Source organism: Cryptotermes secundus, unplaced genomic scaffold (genome assembly GCF_002891405.2).
Source record: "Cryptotermes secundus unplaced genomic scaffold, Csec_1.0 scaffold1150, whole genome shotgun sequence".
Classification (NCBI taxonomy): Eukaryota; Metazoa; Arthropoda; class Insecta; order Blattodea; family Kalotermitidae; genus Cryptotermes; species Cryptotermes secundus.
The window spans coordinates 36,423-50,242 of record NW_019718284.1 but is presented as its reverse complement, the minus strand read 5'-3'; the positions used below and the strand labels follow the sequence as shown (position 1 = coordinate 50,242).

The 13,820-nt window shown below is 39.0% G+C and overlaps 1 protein-coding gene and 1 long non-coding RNA gene across 5 annotated transcripts in view; one reads left to right on the top strand and one right to left on the bottom strand.

Annotated features, from left to right (window-relative positions):
* Positions 1-2,192: 2,192 nt before the first annotated feature.
* On the top strand, positions 2,193-13,807 carry LOC111875621. 4 transcript variants are annotated; one of them, XR_002844760.2, is made up of 6 exons: positions 2,199-2,281; positions 3,209-3,367; positions 4,526-4,685; positions 7,326-7,638; positions 10,795-11,019; positions 13,313-13,807. It is a non-coding gene; the product is annotated as an uncharacterized LOC111875621 (long non-coding RNA). The 4 variants fall into 4 exon arrangements; XR_004512657.1 differs by having other exon boundaries at positions 2,207-2,277; XR_002844759.2 differs by lacking the exon at positions 3,209-3,367 and having other exon boundaries at positions 2,193-2,281.
* Positions 6,692-13,820, bottom strand: part of LOC111875615 (spatacsin) — a gene marked incomplete at its 5' end in the record, with an annotated part of 40,656 nt that continues 33,527 nt past the window's right edge. Inside the window, 2 exon segments of the mRNA XM_023871995.2 lie at positions 6,692-7,482; positions 11,911-12,072. Coding sequence (XP_023727763.2) covers positions 7,269-7,482; positions 11,911-12,072 — 376 coding nt within the window.

The window sequence follows — 13,820 nt, the reverse complement described above, 5'->3', positions numbered from 1 at the left end:
TGGTTTATCAACACCTCTGAGAGCCACTTTCTCCTGTTAGGGAGCCATGATGGACACAGACTACACAGCATAGCTGATTCTGTATGATTAGAAGAGGTACAGGCAGGTGGTGATGCCTGCTTCTCCCCACCTGCCCTGTGCTGTGTATGTACTTCTCTGCTTCTGCAAAAGAACTTCTTACAAATGCAAGCTGTTCACTGTAGCAAAGTCTGTAAAACAAGGAATACCTGTATTTGTGAAATCCACCTAATGCGGACACAGAGAAACAGCTCACCTCAGGTTCAACCTTTATTCCTCCTGGAAACGTTGTTGGGACAGGATCCTCCTCTTCTTCCAAATCTGACAGTGCCTCAGCTTTTATACTGATGGCTTGATATGCATCATGAGAAGATGTTTGGCATATCTCAGTAAACAGTCCTTGTATGTTCCCTGAACCTGTATGGTCCTGTAAAACAACCAATGCAACTATGTTGTCACTAAGCCATGTTTAGTGGCTGTGGTGTTTATGTCTGGTGAGTGAATACTGTTTTAACCCTGTGACTAGTCCCAGGACAAGAATAAAATTTAAAATCTGACTGCTGGGGGGATGCAGTTTAACAAAAACTGTCAATACTTCTGCAAATTTGTTTAAATGAAAGGTTTGCCAATCCAATCTGTTGAGAGAAATGATCTCCTATGTGATTAACATTGAGCCAATCTCCTCAGCTGTGGCAATTTTAACATGGGTACATCATGCTAATCTAATCAGTTCATGGCATGAAAATGATTAATATTATCCTACCCTATATGTATAGGTCTCTGAAGTGATCTCATTCATTTACATTTACTGTCTGGATCTATGCATTTCTTGTTCTCACATCCATGCTACATGACTTTCCCACATCATCTTTGTCGAATTTATCATTCTAACTCATAAAATGGCCAACTGCTATACTATCTATAGCCATCTAGTAAACTGACCATATGGACCATGAAAATTAACACAAATCATGTCATAAAATATTTTCTCTGAGCCAGTAAATCGAGGGCTGAAGGCAAATATATTCTTTCTCGCCCAAACAGGCACAAAACGCCCACCATGGTTTCTCTTCGAACAGGAAATCTTTCTCCAACTCTCATATTACAATTCTTGGCTGCAATGGAGTTTCCTCAAGGTCAACTGCAAACCGCCAACCCTCACTTGCAATTGCTTGCTGGTCCCCACTTTATGGCCTCGAAACGGACACACAGAAAATGCCTCCAACCGCTCCTGTATTGTTGCGTGTTGACTCGCTGCTGCGGTAACGTGTCTGTAGTGCCTTTGTCACAACCGACTGCACTAAAAACACCGCGTCCTCTACAGCTGCGTCAGTATCTAATGCAGCGGATGCGTGTTTGTCGTACCGTTGCCTAACAACGACCGTCTCTACTGCTTCCACTATTTCGACTTTCGCGTTCATGTCACAGTACATCAGCAACACAAAATGATGTGGGATATTGGGAGCATATACTGTCTTCATCCTGGGTCCTATGACCTTGGATTTGTGGCATGTAAATAAATGAAATGAAATACTATGACGTTACCCATATTATAACGAGCCATGCTATCTTCTAACAGTCATACCACGCCACTTCTGGAGCACATATTCCGTACGGTTCGTATACAAGTATCTTAGCCAATTCGAAGTTCTGTTACATTCTCGTAGCAACTAAAGGCAACTAATAACCAATGACCAGGCCTTATAGGTTGGGACCGTTGGGACCAACCATTGCCAACATAATGGATATCTTTATCATTGACACAATATTTCGCTGCCTTATAACGAATAAACTCAGAGAGAAAAGAAACTCATCTGTACTAAGCTAACATTGATGCAAGTGCAATGTATATATTATATCAGTAATTTTTCATAAATTTAACGCGCTGTGTTTCCATGCCATTGTGGTAGCAGAGAAGCTGTCTGCTGTAGACAGGATTTCTTCCGGTTTAAGAACTTCCTCTTAATCTCTTACGGCGGAAGAATATAGTTCGAGGTTTCATGTAAATTTATGTCATGTTTGATCGGTTAAAGAGGAGTTTCAATATATTTTTAATATTAAGAGAACATTTTTAAGTTTTGTTTTTTATGTTACAATATATATATAGTACAAAACCAGAATGGCGAGTAAAAAAATGACTTTTATTAAAGATTGTGATTTGGTTTGCTGTTGGACAAAAAGCAAACAGCAAGCAGAGTGTTTAGTTTACTTACCGCTTCCTGCTGTTTTTCTGGTTTACTCTTCAACCCTGAAAATTGAGTTAGTAAGTTCCTCCAAAATGGTGAATTTCTACCAGACTATGCTGTATCACAGCCCAGAAGAAATAGTGTCCTTCTATTGTATGGTTTGTTCCAGTTTCTTGTCAGACAATGGAAATGTACAGGCCAAATATGTAGAGACCTTAGCGGTATCATACAGAACTGATATATTGCAAAGTCATTAATTTAGTGGTATATACTTGTGACCAAGAATTTTGATACTAGGGCCTTCATCATCATGGCTGAATTGCCTCAAGTTATTAAGGAATTGCAAACATTTGGGTCAACAAACATGACTATCCAATTGTTTCTTTCAGAAAAGAACCTGAGAAGAATTTGTACATGAAGTTCATTGATATTCTTTTCCATGTAAAAGGCATTGCTTCCTTTACTGATAGCTTGCCACTCTCATCATTAGAAACATCTGCTGTACATTCCAGCTACTCTTCACACTCTGACCTAAATTACAGTTAACAACTTAGCTTCCTCTGACTCTTTGTGTTCTCCTGCTCTCTTGGTTTAATTTATTTCTTATAACTGTGTTTTTTTATTAAGTCTACATTACTTCTGAGGAGCCTTGAAAATTGAGAAGCAGTTTAAGGAAATTCAGATACTTCCAATGAAGGTTTGTGACATTTCTTCTTGTGTACACGGTGGTGCACGAAATGATCCAGTATTTGATCTGATGATAAAATCTTTATTTCAATTACAGTACTTGAAACTAATATACAAAAAGAAAGACAATTGCATGGAGATTTATCCTCTGCAAATCAAGTGTTCATATATGTCTGGCAACTTCTTCAACACACATTTTGATCTTGTTGATTTCTTGACGGCACATACCCTCAGTTATTTCATTGCAGGCCTAAATGATTAGTGCTCTCAATTCTATTATTGTTTGTGCCTTTTTTTGGAAAAATCTTTTCTTTAAGGAATCCTGAAGAAAGTAGTCATGTGAGTTTAAATCAGGACTGTTCGGGGGCCACTTCTGTCCACATGAAAAACAGTCAAGAAATAGGTTTGAGATGACATGTGAGTCAAAAGTGTCATGCAGAAAGCCCAAAACAACATTCGCTGTGTGTAGCAAGAAGGTAAGGCACAAAAGTATTGCAAAACATGCTTAAATAGCTCTCACTGTTCATTGTCTCTTAAAAGTAAATTGGCCCTAGCAGTCCATGACTTGAGATTGTGACCCACACTGTAATTCTCGGTGCACGATGACCTTCCTGTGGATTACACATGGATTCTCTGACATTCAATATCACACATTTTGTTTTTTAACCAGGCCATCCAAGTGGAAGGGTGCCTCATCAGAAAGCCAAACATTGTTGAATGATACCTCACTATTCTGAGTCCATTCAGCAAATGCCATTCTTTCAAGCTTGTTTTGAACTCTAAATTTAGGCAGCTGTCATTTTGTATGGATACATATTCAAATCACTTTTCAGTATTCGTTGCACCGATCGTTTGAATGTCCCTAGTTGTGCTTCAGCCTTCCTTCTCGACTTACTGGGGCTTCTTTGCAATGCCACTCTAGCAGTGTCAATGTTCTCCGGAGAACACACAGATGAAGTCTAACAGAGTTTCCTCTCAAACACTGAACTATCATTATTAAACTGGTTATAAAGTTTATGAATTGTTTTGAATGAAGGTGCCCATCATGTTTGAAAATGGTTACGAAACTGCCTCTGTATGACCACGGCATTTCCTGTTTCAGAAAAGAACAACACTGTTTTTATATGTTGTTCTACAGAGTCTTCCATTGTCAACCACCTTGTGTAAAATGGCGCATGTACAGTGTTTCACAGATTTTGCTGAAGTTGGATATCACGGATTCCTCTCTGAAAGATTTAGGATATTTCTAACTCTGAGACATACTGATCCATGATAAAGCCAGTTTTACGCAATGTTGCAAATTGGATTTCCTATGCATCTCATATACCATATTACTGTATTACATTTTGAGTATTAGTGCCTTCAATCATCATAGCCTCAGTGAAGGAAATTTGGCTGGTTCCATTTCAAAGAGAACTCACCATAGCAGTTCTTCAACAAAATGGCTCTCATTGTAGCCATGCACTTCAACGTTACTGACCTCAGTAGAACATCCCTAAAAGTTCACCCTCCACCACATTATGAAGGACAGCCAAGAAACTAAACTTCCTAAGTGTAAGAAGCCCTTGGAACTGCATCAGTTCATTCGACCAGTATGCCATGAATTCTACTGGTTAACGTGGTTGTTGTTACAGATGAGGATGCAAATACTGAAGAAACTGCAATGGCTATTCTGGAAACAGATTCTGAATAGATGTCATCTTTGTTTGTTCTAAGATTTTTCATTCTTTATCCAGATATCTGTGAGAACAATGATACATTACAAAGGTAGAAAATAATGTTGCATATGTAGAGGTAAGCCCATTGTAGTTGTATGGCATTCATGTATAATCATTAGTTACAAAACATAACAAGAAAGAATCTGAAATAATCTTTCAAAACTGTGTACAAACTCACACAGTGGCTAAACACAGTAGTATGTGGGGGAATGTGAACAGAACACCACCCTCACTGTGCGTGTATATCAGAAGGTGGACTGCAGAAACAAGGTGACTTAACTTCACACAGTTGCTTCAGATAGAAAAGATCTGCAAAATTGCAAGGGAGTTGGGTCTACCAGACACTTAGGTTATAACATATACATACTTCTTCAAGTGCTCAATTTCTTTGTAAGAAAATATGCTATATAATCTTTCTTTGGTTGTTTGTTAATTTAGTCGCACCATGCATCAAATCTGCTTGCTTCTTGGCCCACTTAAGTATCCTTGAAATTTTGAGATAAAACAACAAAGTGAAATCAATTACAAAAAGAGTCGGCATTTTTTATTTGTTTCATTCTGGTCTATCACACTAACAATTATAACTACAATGGTTAGTGTAGTGCCTAGTGTGCAACTACTGTGCCGGTCTAGGTCAACACCATGGCACCGGATATAAAAGGTGCTGCATATCTGATGAAATGAATGGAGTTGAGGATGAGGAAGAAGATTGGAATGTTGGCAATGAGTATGAGACTGAAGATGGGAAGTGTAAAGACAATGAAGGTGAAACTGATTATTGGAATGGTGAACAGTAACAATGGTGAAGCTGAGTAAAGGCTAGTGATTTCAAGAAGGAAACGAATTCAATAAATTTCATGAATAACATGCTCTCTAATATTTATTTTCTTTCATAGGTTTGTAGTAAGAGGAGGATATTAATTCATAAAATTATACCGCTGTCCAAAAAGTATCCGGTTTTATTTTTTGCCGCTGTAAGTAAAGGCCAAATGGGTGGGGAAACTGAGCGTAGTGGTAGAAGGGACTTTCATGCACAGGCGTGATTTTTTGCTGACTCACAACGCCGCTGGATGTGTCTGTGGCTGCGAGATAGTGAAGTGATGTAACACGTACTCAGTCACATTCTCGTTTTGTCAGAAACTTAGGGATACCCAAACGGAAAAAAATCCGCAAAATTCAGCAGGCTTTCAGCAATGATGCAATGGGGGAACTCAAATTAAAGAGTGGTTCAACCGCTTTAAAGATGGCCATATGTTGGTGGACAGTGACCAGCGTTCTGGGAGACCGTCAATGAGCCAAAATGCTGATGTCATTGAAAATATGCAGACACTGATCATGGAGGACCGTCGTTTGACCATCTGGGAAGTTGCTTATGAGGTTGGGATCAGCAGAGGTTCCACAAACACAATTTTAACTGAGGATTTGGGCATGCGAAGAGTGATGCCAAAATTTGTGCCCAAGCTGCTTTCATCGGAGCAGCAACAACTCCACCTTGAGGTCGCGCAGGACATACAGGATCCTGAGTTCCTGAAGATTGATCACTGGTGATGAGTTGTGGGTGTATGGATATGACCTAGAAAGCAAGGTCCAGGTGTCAAAATGGAAGCATACGACAGGTTTGTGGCAATGTGAAGGTGATACTGACCGTTTTTTTTTTCGATTACCGGGGTGTTGTATATCATGAGTACACACCACTAGGCCAAACTGTCAATAAGGAGTACTTACCAAGAAGTCCTTTGTGATGCAGTTCGGCGCAAGAGACTGGAGCTGTGGGATGCATGCAACTGGCAGCTGCATCATGATGCCACAGCTCATTAATCGCACCTGATCCAGGGTTTCCTGGCCAAGCACGGCATTCTGCAGGTTCGCCAGGCTCCCCACTCTCCTGACATGGCTCCTTGTGATTTCTGGCTGTTCCCCAGACTGAAGACACTGCTAAAAGGCTTCCATTTTGACAGCCGCGAGGACATCATATAGAACATGATGGCATAGCTGCACACCATTCTAAAAGAAGCCTTCCAGAATTGCTTCCAATGTTGGAAGGACTGCTGGGCTAAGTGTGTGGAGTCACAAGGGGCCTACTTTGAAGGGGATTAGGTATTGTAACCACCCAGATACAGAACTTTGTTTTCCTGGCCCAAGGTCGGATACTTTTTGGGCAGAGTAGTACTTCCTCTGTGTAGACATGTTTCCCAATGCAGGGTTATCTTACGTTACATCTTGCATTCAAGTAAATACAATAGCAGTGTACTGAAGAAGCAGCTGGTGCTTATAAACTTTTACAGTGAAAAAATTCTTGTTCTCATCTCAAGAGTCACACTTTTACAAAATTCTAAAATCAAGAAAGCGATAAGGCTTACAGAAAAGTGTTCCAAATATAAAACACATGTTTCACTCTATCTATAATGTCTGTTTAAAATATTTTTGGCTTTGATAAATATTTACCAAGTTATCAAGCAGAAAAACATTTAAGCTTCATATACAGTATCCACTGGATATGAGGGGAATCTGTCCTCACAGCTGGGGGTGGATATCTGGCAAAGCAAAAATCCTACCCTTCCCAGGAATCAAATCACAGTCCATATCTGGTCACTTAAAGACAGCTATCTCAGCTCATGCAAAACAACACATAATTGTTTATACATATAATATGTGGCTCTCACTGAAGGTAGTTGTGATGCCTGTTGAATCCACTCTGCCATACCGTGTCTTTCAGGTATGGTAGCTCTGGACCATTCAGTAAGCTCTCGATGACATCTCGGAAGCCCATCTGACTGGCCACACGATATTTAATTTCAACATCTGATATTCCCAACACAAATTTCTTCATCTGCTGAGCCATCTCTTGGGTAATATTTGCTTCCAGCTGAAATCTGGTTGAGAAGAACAACACAATTACAAGTAGTATCTGTGCTGGATCCTTTGCCACATGCAATTTATTGCTCCTCCAAATGTTCCTCATTATCTCTACATTTAACAGCCAGCTTATAATGAAATTAAGCTACAAGCAGAGCTGCTTTAAGGAAATGGTGAGCCATACTCGTTTTAAAAAAGAACCTCACAATTTGATACCAGTACAAATGTATTTGTATTATTAAAAGTGAGAAAGGAAAGATTAATACATAATTATTTTTCAAAGCACTGTACTTAACATTTGATACATTCAAACCATAAGTATGAAATGCCAAATGGCCAATGTAAGAAGAAACATATGCTGATATATTGGGTTTCTGGACTTTATCCATTGTCCTAGTTTTTAAGATAACAAAAACACGACGTTTCGGAAACTGGATCTGTTTCCGTCTTCAGGTGAAGGAAAAGGGGGACAGTGATTGAGGCTAGCTCTTTCTAACGGACCCAACAGAATAGGTGTCCCCCTTTTCCTTCACCTGAAGACGGAAACAGATCCAGTTTCCGAAACGTCGTGTTTTTGTTATCTTAAAAACTAGGACGATGGATAAAGTCCAGAAACCCAATATATCAGTGTGTTATACACCATCGTCAGAACCCTGTAGTAAGAAACATATGCTTTGTAGGTCCTTTGTATGTCCACCCCAAGTACTTTAAATGAACTTGCAAGCTGAACTGGCCATTAAAGACTTACAAAATTTTACAAACGACAACAGAAAACAATAATTTGAACCCTGCATATTGGACTGGTACTTGTTTCTGTCTTTGACTTTAAGAAATGATATCATCATTAAAATGTATCATCTCTTAAGTTAAAGAAGTCTGTAAATATATCCTTGAGATATTTGGAAAAAATCTGGGAAAGTTTAAGTTTACAGTACTGTCACTTGCTAGATGGAGGACCCTAAAATCAAGGGGCCTTTTACCCATTAGATAAAGTTGTCTTGATTACAAGTTTATTTTCCTTTACTTTTACCTTCTGCATCCTGTTGTATATAACAATTACTGGTACTGGGTCAATCAACACAATAAATGGGTTGATTATAATTTCATAAATGACTGGAACATACATATAATACAAGTATAACAATCAATTTATTGTAACTGTCACACTGTATTTTTCGGTCTGGAGACCATCACCAGGTGTGTATAAATAAATATAACACATTACTGCAGCATTGTTTGGTTAAATAGATCCATTGTTAAATGTCATAAAATTTTAAAGAGTTTATGTAAATATAAGTATTGAGTATAATATTAGTATAAGTATAAGTATTGTTGTTACATATAAAATTTGCAAAATATATAAACATGGATAGTGGTATTTGTGTTGTATTAGTTTTATGGGGTTGAGAATGTGATATGTGCTTGTAGGTTCAGTTCCTATATTGTGTGTGTGTGGTTTTGTAATAAGAATGACACAGTGTTCATATGCTGGTAGCTTCATATTCTCCTATATGGTCTTGTAGTAGTGTATGTTTGAAAGACATTCAACACAAAATATTTTTAAGAGTTTGTGTAAGTGTGACTGAGTCCATCTTTACCAAACTGAATAGTTGGCAACCGAATTCCAACTTGCACCCATAGTCCACCTCATTCTAAGTATTATCCTAACTCAGCGGTGCCCAATCTCCAACCTTTACCTTCGTTATATATATATTGTGACAGGGAAGTTTTAGAGCATAATGACTGAGGTGTCTCCAGTGCAGGTGGAAGAGTCACAAGGTAGGCAGTAAGTGACAGCCCATCGATCTCTGTAGCAAAGTACTGCCCATAACAAGTAATTAGAAATGTCCGCAGTCACCAGCAAACTAATTTTGGCCACAGGAAATGACCATCAAACATGTGTGCTACGTCATTAACTACCAATATACACCTCATTCAAAAGACGAGCAGTTATAAACTTGATTACGAGGTTTTGATCTTATAAAAATATGTTAATTACATCAACCCATGCTATACAGTATATCCTGTGCAACTGACCTATTGTGTGGGAATGTTGGGTGAGCCTGTGACAGTTAACAGCACTCCATAACTGGCAATAATGTGTCTTGTCTATAAAATGTTTCAGTTATCTCTGGCATTTTATTTTCGATGGTCATTCACAGATAGCAGGAAAGTACGAATTCCATATCATTAGCTTGTGGAAACTGTTTACTGTTAATGCACAGGCTCTTTATATTTATATTCTTTGATTTCCAAGTGTATGTCCTACTGGTCTGTGAAAATGGTGGGTCATAAGAGCCATAATGCAGACCCAAAAAGCCAGTCGGCTGTTTAATTGCCCACACAAGGATTTCATAGTTACTCAGTCTCTGCAGAGGATACACAGCATCATATGCGATGAAAAAGTAAGCATGTAAGGATTTGGAAGAAGGTGGTTATGGCTTATCTGTAGGTACAAACTGGCATTTCTGTGAAGCAGGAGACTGTGTTGCCCCTTAGTCAGGACAACTGGAGGCTTAGCTGAGGTCTGAATCTAGCTCTCCAAATGCATATAGATTGTTTAGTGCTACATAAACCTCTAAAAGTAATGAGGGACTTCATTTTCACAGCTCCAGGTTGTGTACTGAAACGTGATATGATAAACAACAAATTCTTTCCTTCCTTCCTTACACCTTCGGCAAATTGTTCATTATACCATTTCCTTGTGAACATTGGAAGAACTACTTAATATACAGTATGTGTACAAACATTTAACTGTTCAACTTCCTGTTTTCTGCAAAAGCCCAAATAGTAGCATAAAGCATTTATTCTGTATTATTTGCAATATGTATAGTAGCAATGACTATTAAAGCCATAAGCAAGTATTGCAGTAGACATTTTGGATGTGATTCAAATCCGGATTTCCAGTATTTTCATCAATTGAATGAGTAAACTTAAATTTGTTAATCTGACTGGTTCTAGTTCTTTAGCTACAATATTTTGTAATATTAGCAAGAAAAGCAAGAGTACCCTAGGCAGAGAAAGTACTTATATTTGTAATATATACAACTTGCTTGAAGAAAGTAAGATAGATAAATGGACCCATACAAGACTAATGTGATTTTAAAAGAAACACAGCCCTACTGGAATGATCCACCCATCCAGCCGAAACATATCATCAGGTTAGGCATGAGAATGTATGAAATAGCACATTAGCACCCATGTAGTTGGGTGGCTACCTTTCTCACTACTTAATCAATGTTTTGCACCATGCCATGAGAGTTCACTATAAATTATCATAGATTAAACAGACAAAGATTAAGTTTTCCTTGTGCTTTTAAACTTTTCAGTACTATGAAGAAGACTTCTCATTAAGAAATGGCAGCCATTTTTGGTCTCAAGAACTCCAGACTTTGGCAACATAAAGAAAGACAACTTTAATAAGTCAAGCCAATAATCTGCAATATTTCTGACAACGTTATAAACAATCTCAGCACAAAAACATCATGCCATGAAACCATATTTGGGAATAGAAGTATAGCTCCACATATTCCTAACATCAACACCACATGCAGGTGAGCAGTCGGCTTCAAAACCCAGCAATGTTACTCCTGAATAAAAAGCTCTTAATTCCCACTGCATAGAAGGCTAGGTAGGACCCAGAGCTGGTCTGGATGTGGATGAAAATAAAAAATCTCTGCTGTTGCCAGGAATCAAACTCTGATCATTCAGTCCATAGCCTACTCACTATACTGACTGCACTACTCACAACCATTTTAAAATAATGTAGTATGTTGTAGTAGTGTTTGAGAAAGCTTAACATATTAATAATGTCATATGAATGTCGATTTTTGCACACTGACAAGTTTGAACCTATGCCCTAGAGGAACCAGCATCATCTATGGCCCTGGAAAGTTCCCAGAAGTCCCACTGTCCTATAATCAAATATATTTTCTTCAAGAAACATCACTTCCAAAGCAGTTCAAGTAACTGATAGCGCTGGTACAATAGGCCAGAAGTGGCCACAGTACAAGGGACTTAGTCCCACCCCACTAGCAATAAAAAACTGATAGGAAAGAAAAACAATTTTGGTAATATTCTGATGTTTTTCTGTTTTGTTCCATTACTAATATTACTCGCCTTGTTCTTAGTCATTGCAAATCTAGTTTATATCCGTTTGTGTATGAGATCAAAAGGCTCTTGTGGCCTGCAATGTAGCCACTGTTTATAACAGTATTTGTCGTACCGAACCTCAAGGTCCAAATGAGGCTTTCAAACAAAATTTCAGGACACAACCATTCATGCCTATAGAACTTCATGTCCACACTGTATTTTGTTTTGTAGCAACAGTATAGCACCAATTTCAATATGAAGATGCTTTTTGCAGAGAAGTTCAAATGTTCTGACAGCTAAGCTAAGGCAGGAAGGTGCCACCAGTGCAGTAAGTTTATTACATGAAAACTAACCTTCTGGCCACATCTTCCACCAATGCTGAAGTAAGAGGCATGTTGTACATGAAGTCTGTGAGGTAGCTCACGTCTCCCTGAACAATGCAGTGCTGATACAGGGCTCCTCCCCAATCTACAGGATGGCTATATGCTCGAGCCACAATGCAGGCCTGTGGAAAGCTAGCAATAGAGGAATAAAAATGTTAATCAGTAGATTATTGGGAGGCAGCCATTTGTATATGCCGAGGGTCTTAATTTCTGGATGAAAATATAGACACCACTGGTCACAGTGGCTGAATGGTCAGAAGCACACCTGGTCTTAAACTGCTCAAACAGTGGGATGGTTGACTCAGGCCTTACTCAGGACATGGTTGTATGTTCATGCTTATTCTCTGCTTACTCGTATGTAGGTAAAGCCTCGTAAGGGGCAGGTCTCCATCCAAGGATAACACAATAACCACAAAGAATAGCAAAGACATTTACAGACTAGCAAAGAACTGCACATCCCTAATAGTTACATGTTATTTCTATTCAAATTATATAATTACATACTAACTCCATGAATCAGAGCTGTTCTTAAGCTAATACTCCCATATGAAACCTTAAGTTTCATTACCACATTCACAACAAACCAGCATCAACCCCTATTCTGAGCCAAAAGAATCCAGTCCACACCCTTGTAAACATTGCTTTAAGATCCGTTTCAATATTATCCTACTATTTACACCTACATCTCTCAAATATCTCTTCCCAGCAGCTCTTTCAATTTTTTTTTTCCTCCCTGTGGTGCTGCAGCCCCAATTTGGGCCTAGGCCTACCTCCATGAAACTCTCCGTTTCACTTCAGTTTACTAGATCTTACACATATGGTAGGACTCCTTGGGCGAGTGATCAGCTCGTCACAAGGCCTCTACTTGCAGACAAACACAGAAAAACGCACACAAACATCCATACCCTGAGTGGGATTCGAACCCACGATCCCGACTTCCGAGCGAGCAAAGACAGTGCATGCCTTAGACCGCTCGGCTACCGTGACCAGCAGCTCTTTCAATTAAGATTCTGTATACATTAAATAAAGTCCTACATTTCATTCGAAGTGTAGAATTAATAAAGGGTTAATCAAAGGGGAAGTACATTAGATCATTTAAGGTTGCGGTGCAAGGATTGGATTTCATGACCCACCCTCATACATAAATATATACTGTATATATGTATGAGGGTGGGTCATACTGTATATATTTCTGATCTCTCCCAGGTGTACTATGTGCCCTGCTCACATTAGCATCCATCATTTGATCATTCTAGTAAAATGTTGTGAAGAATATGAACTATGAACACTAGCTTTATGCAACTTTGTCCAGTCTCACGTTACATCCTTCCGCTTTATGTAACTGTATTGTGACATGTCAATTCATTGCCAGGCAACAGCTCGACAGACACCCTCCAATATGCACATGCAACAATAGGATGAATGTTCATAGCTCATTGCTAAGCAACAGTCAGCGCACAAATGGACTGGCAGGATAACTATCATGTGACTGGTTTTCTATGGGGTCTGGGCCATGACCGTTCTATGCAACGGATCGGTAAACAAGCCTCAACAACAGATAGACTGTTTTCTGTGTGGTCCATGCCATGGCTATAGAACGAGATTCCCAAAAATAACCAAGGCAGGGAGTGACAGAGTTGAGAGTTGTGAGTTCTCGGTAGGGGACAGCCACAGAAAGTTTGTCGACTTGTGAAGATTTAAAGGGTGATCAAAAGCTTCATTCATGTGTAATACTTGGAGTGTGTGATTCAGTGAGACTTATAGTTCCTGCATTTTAATTGTGGTACCAGGAGAAGACCAGTGTGTGTAAATCAGCAGTAGCTTTGTATTTTAATGTGATTAAAAGAACTTGTAACCAAGGTGCTAATAAATCCGATCAT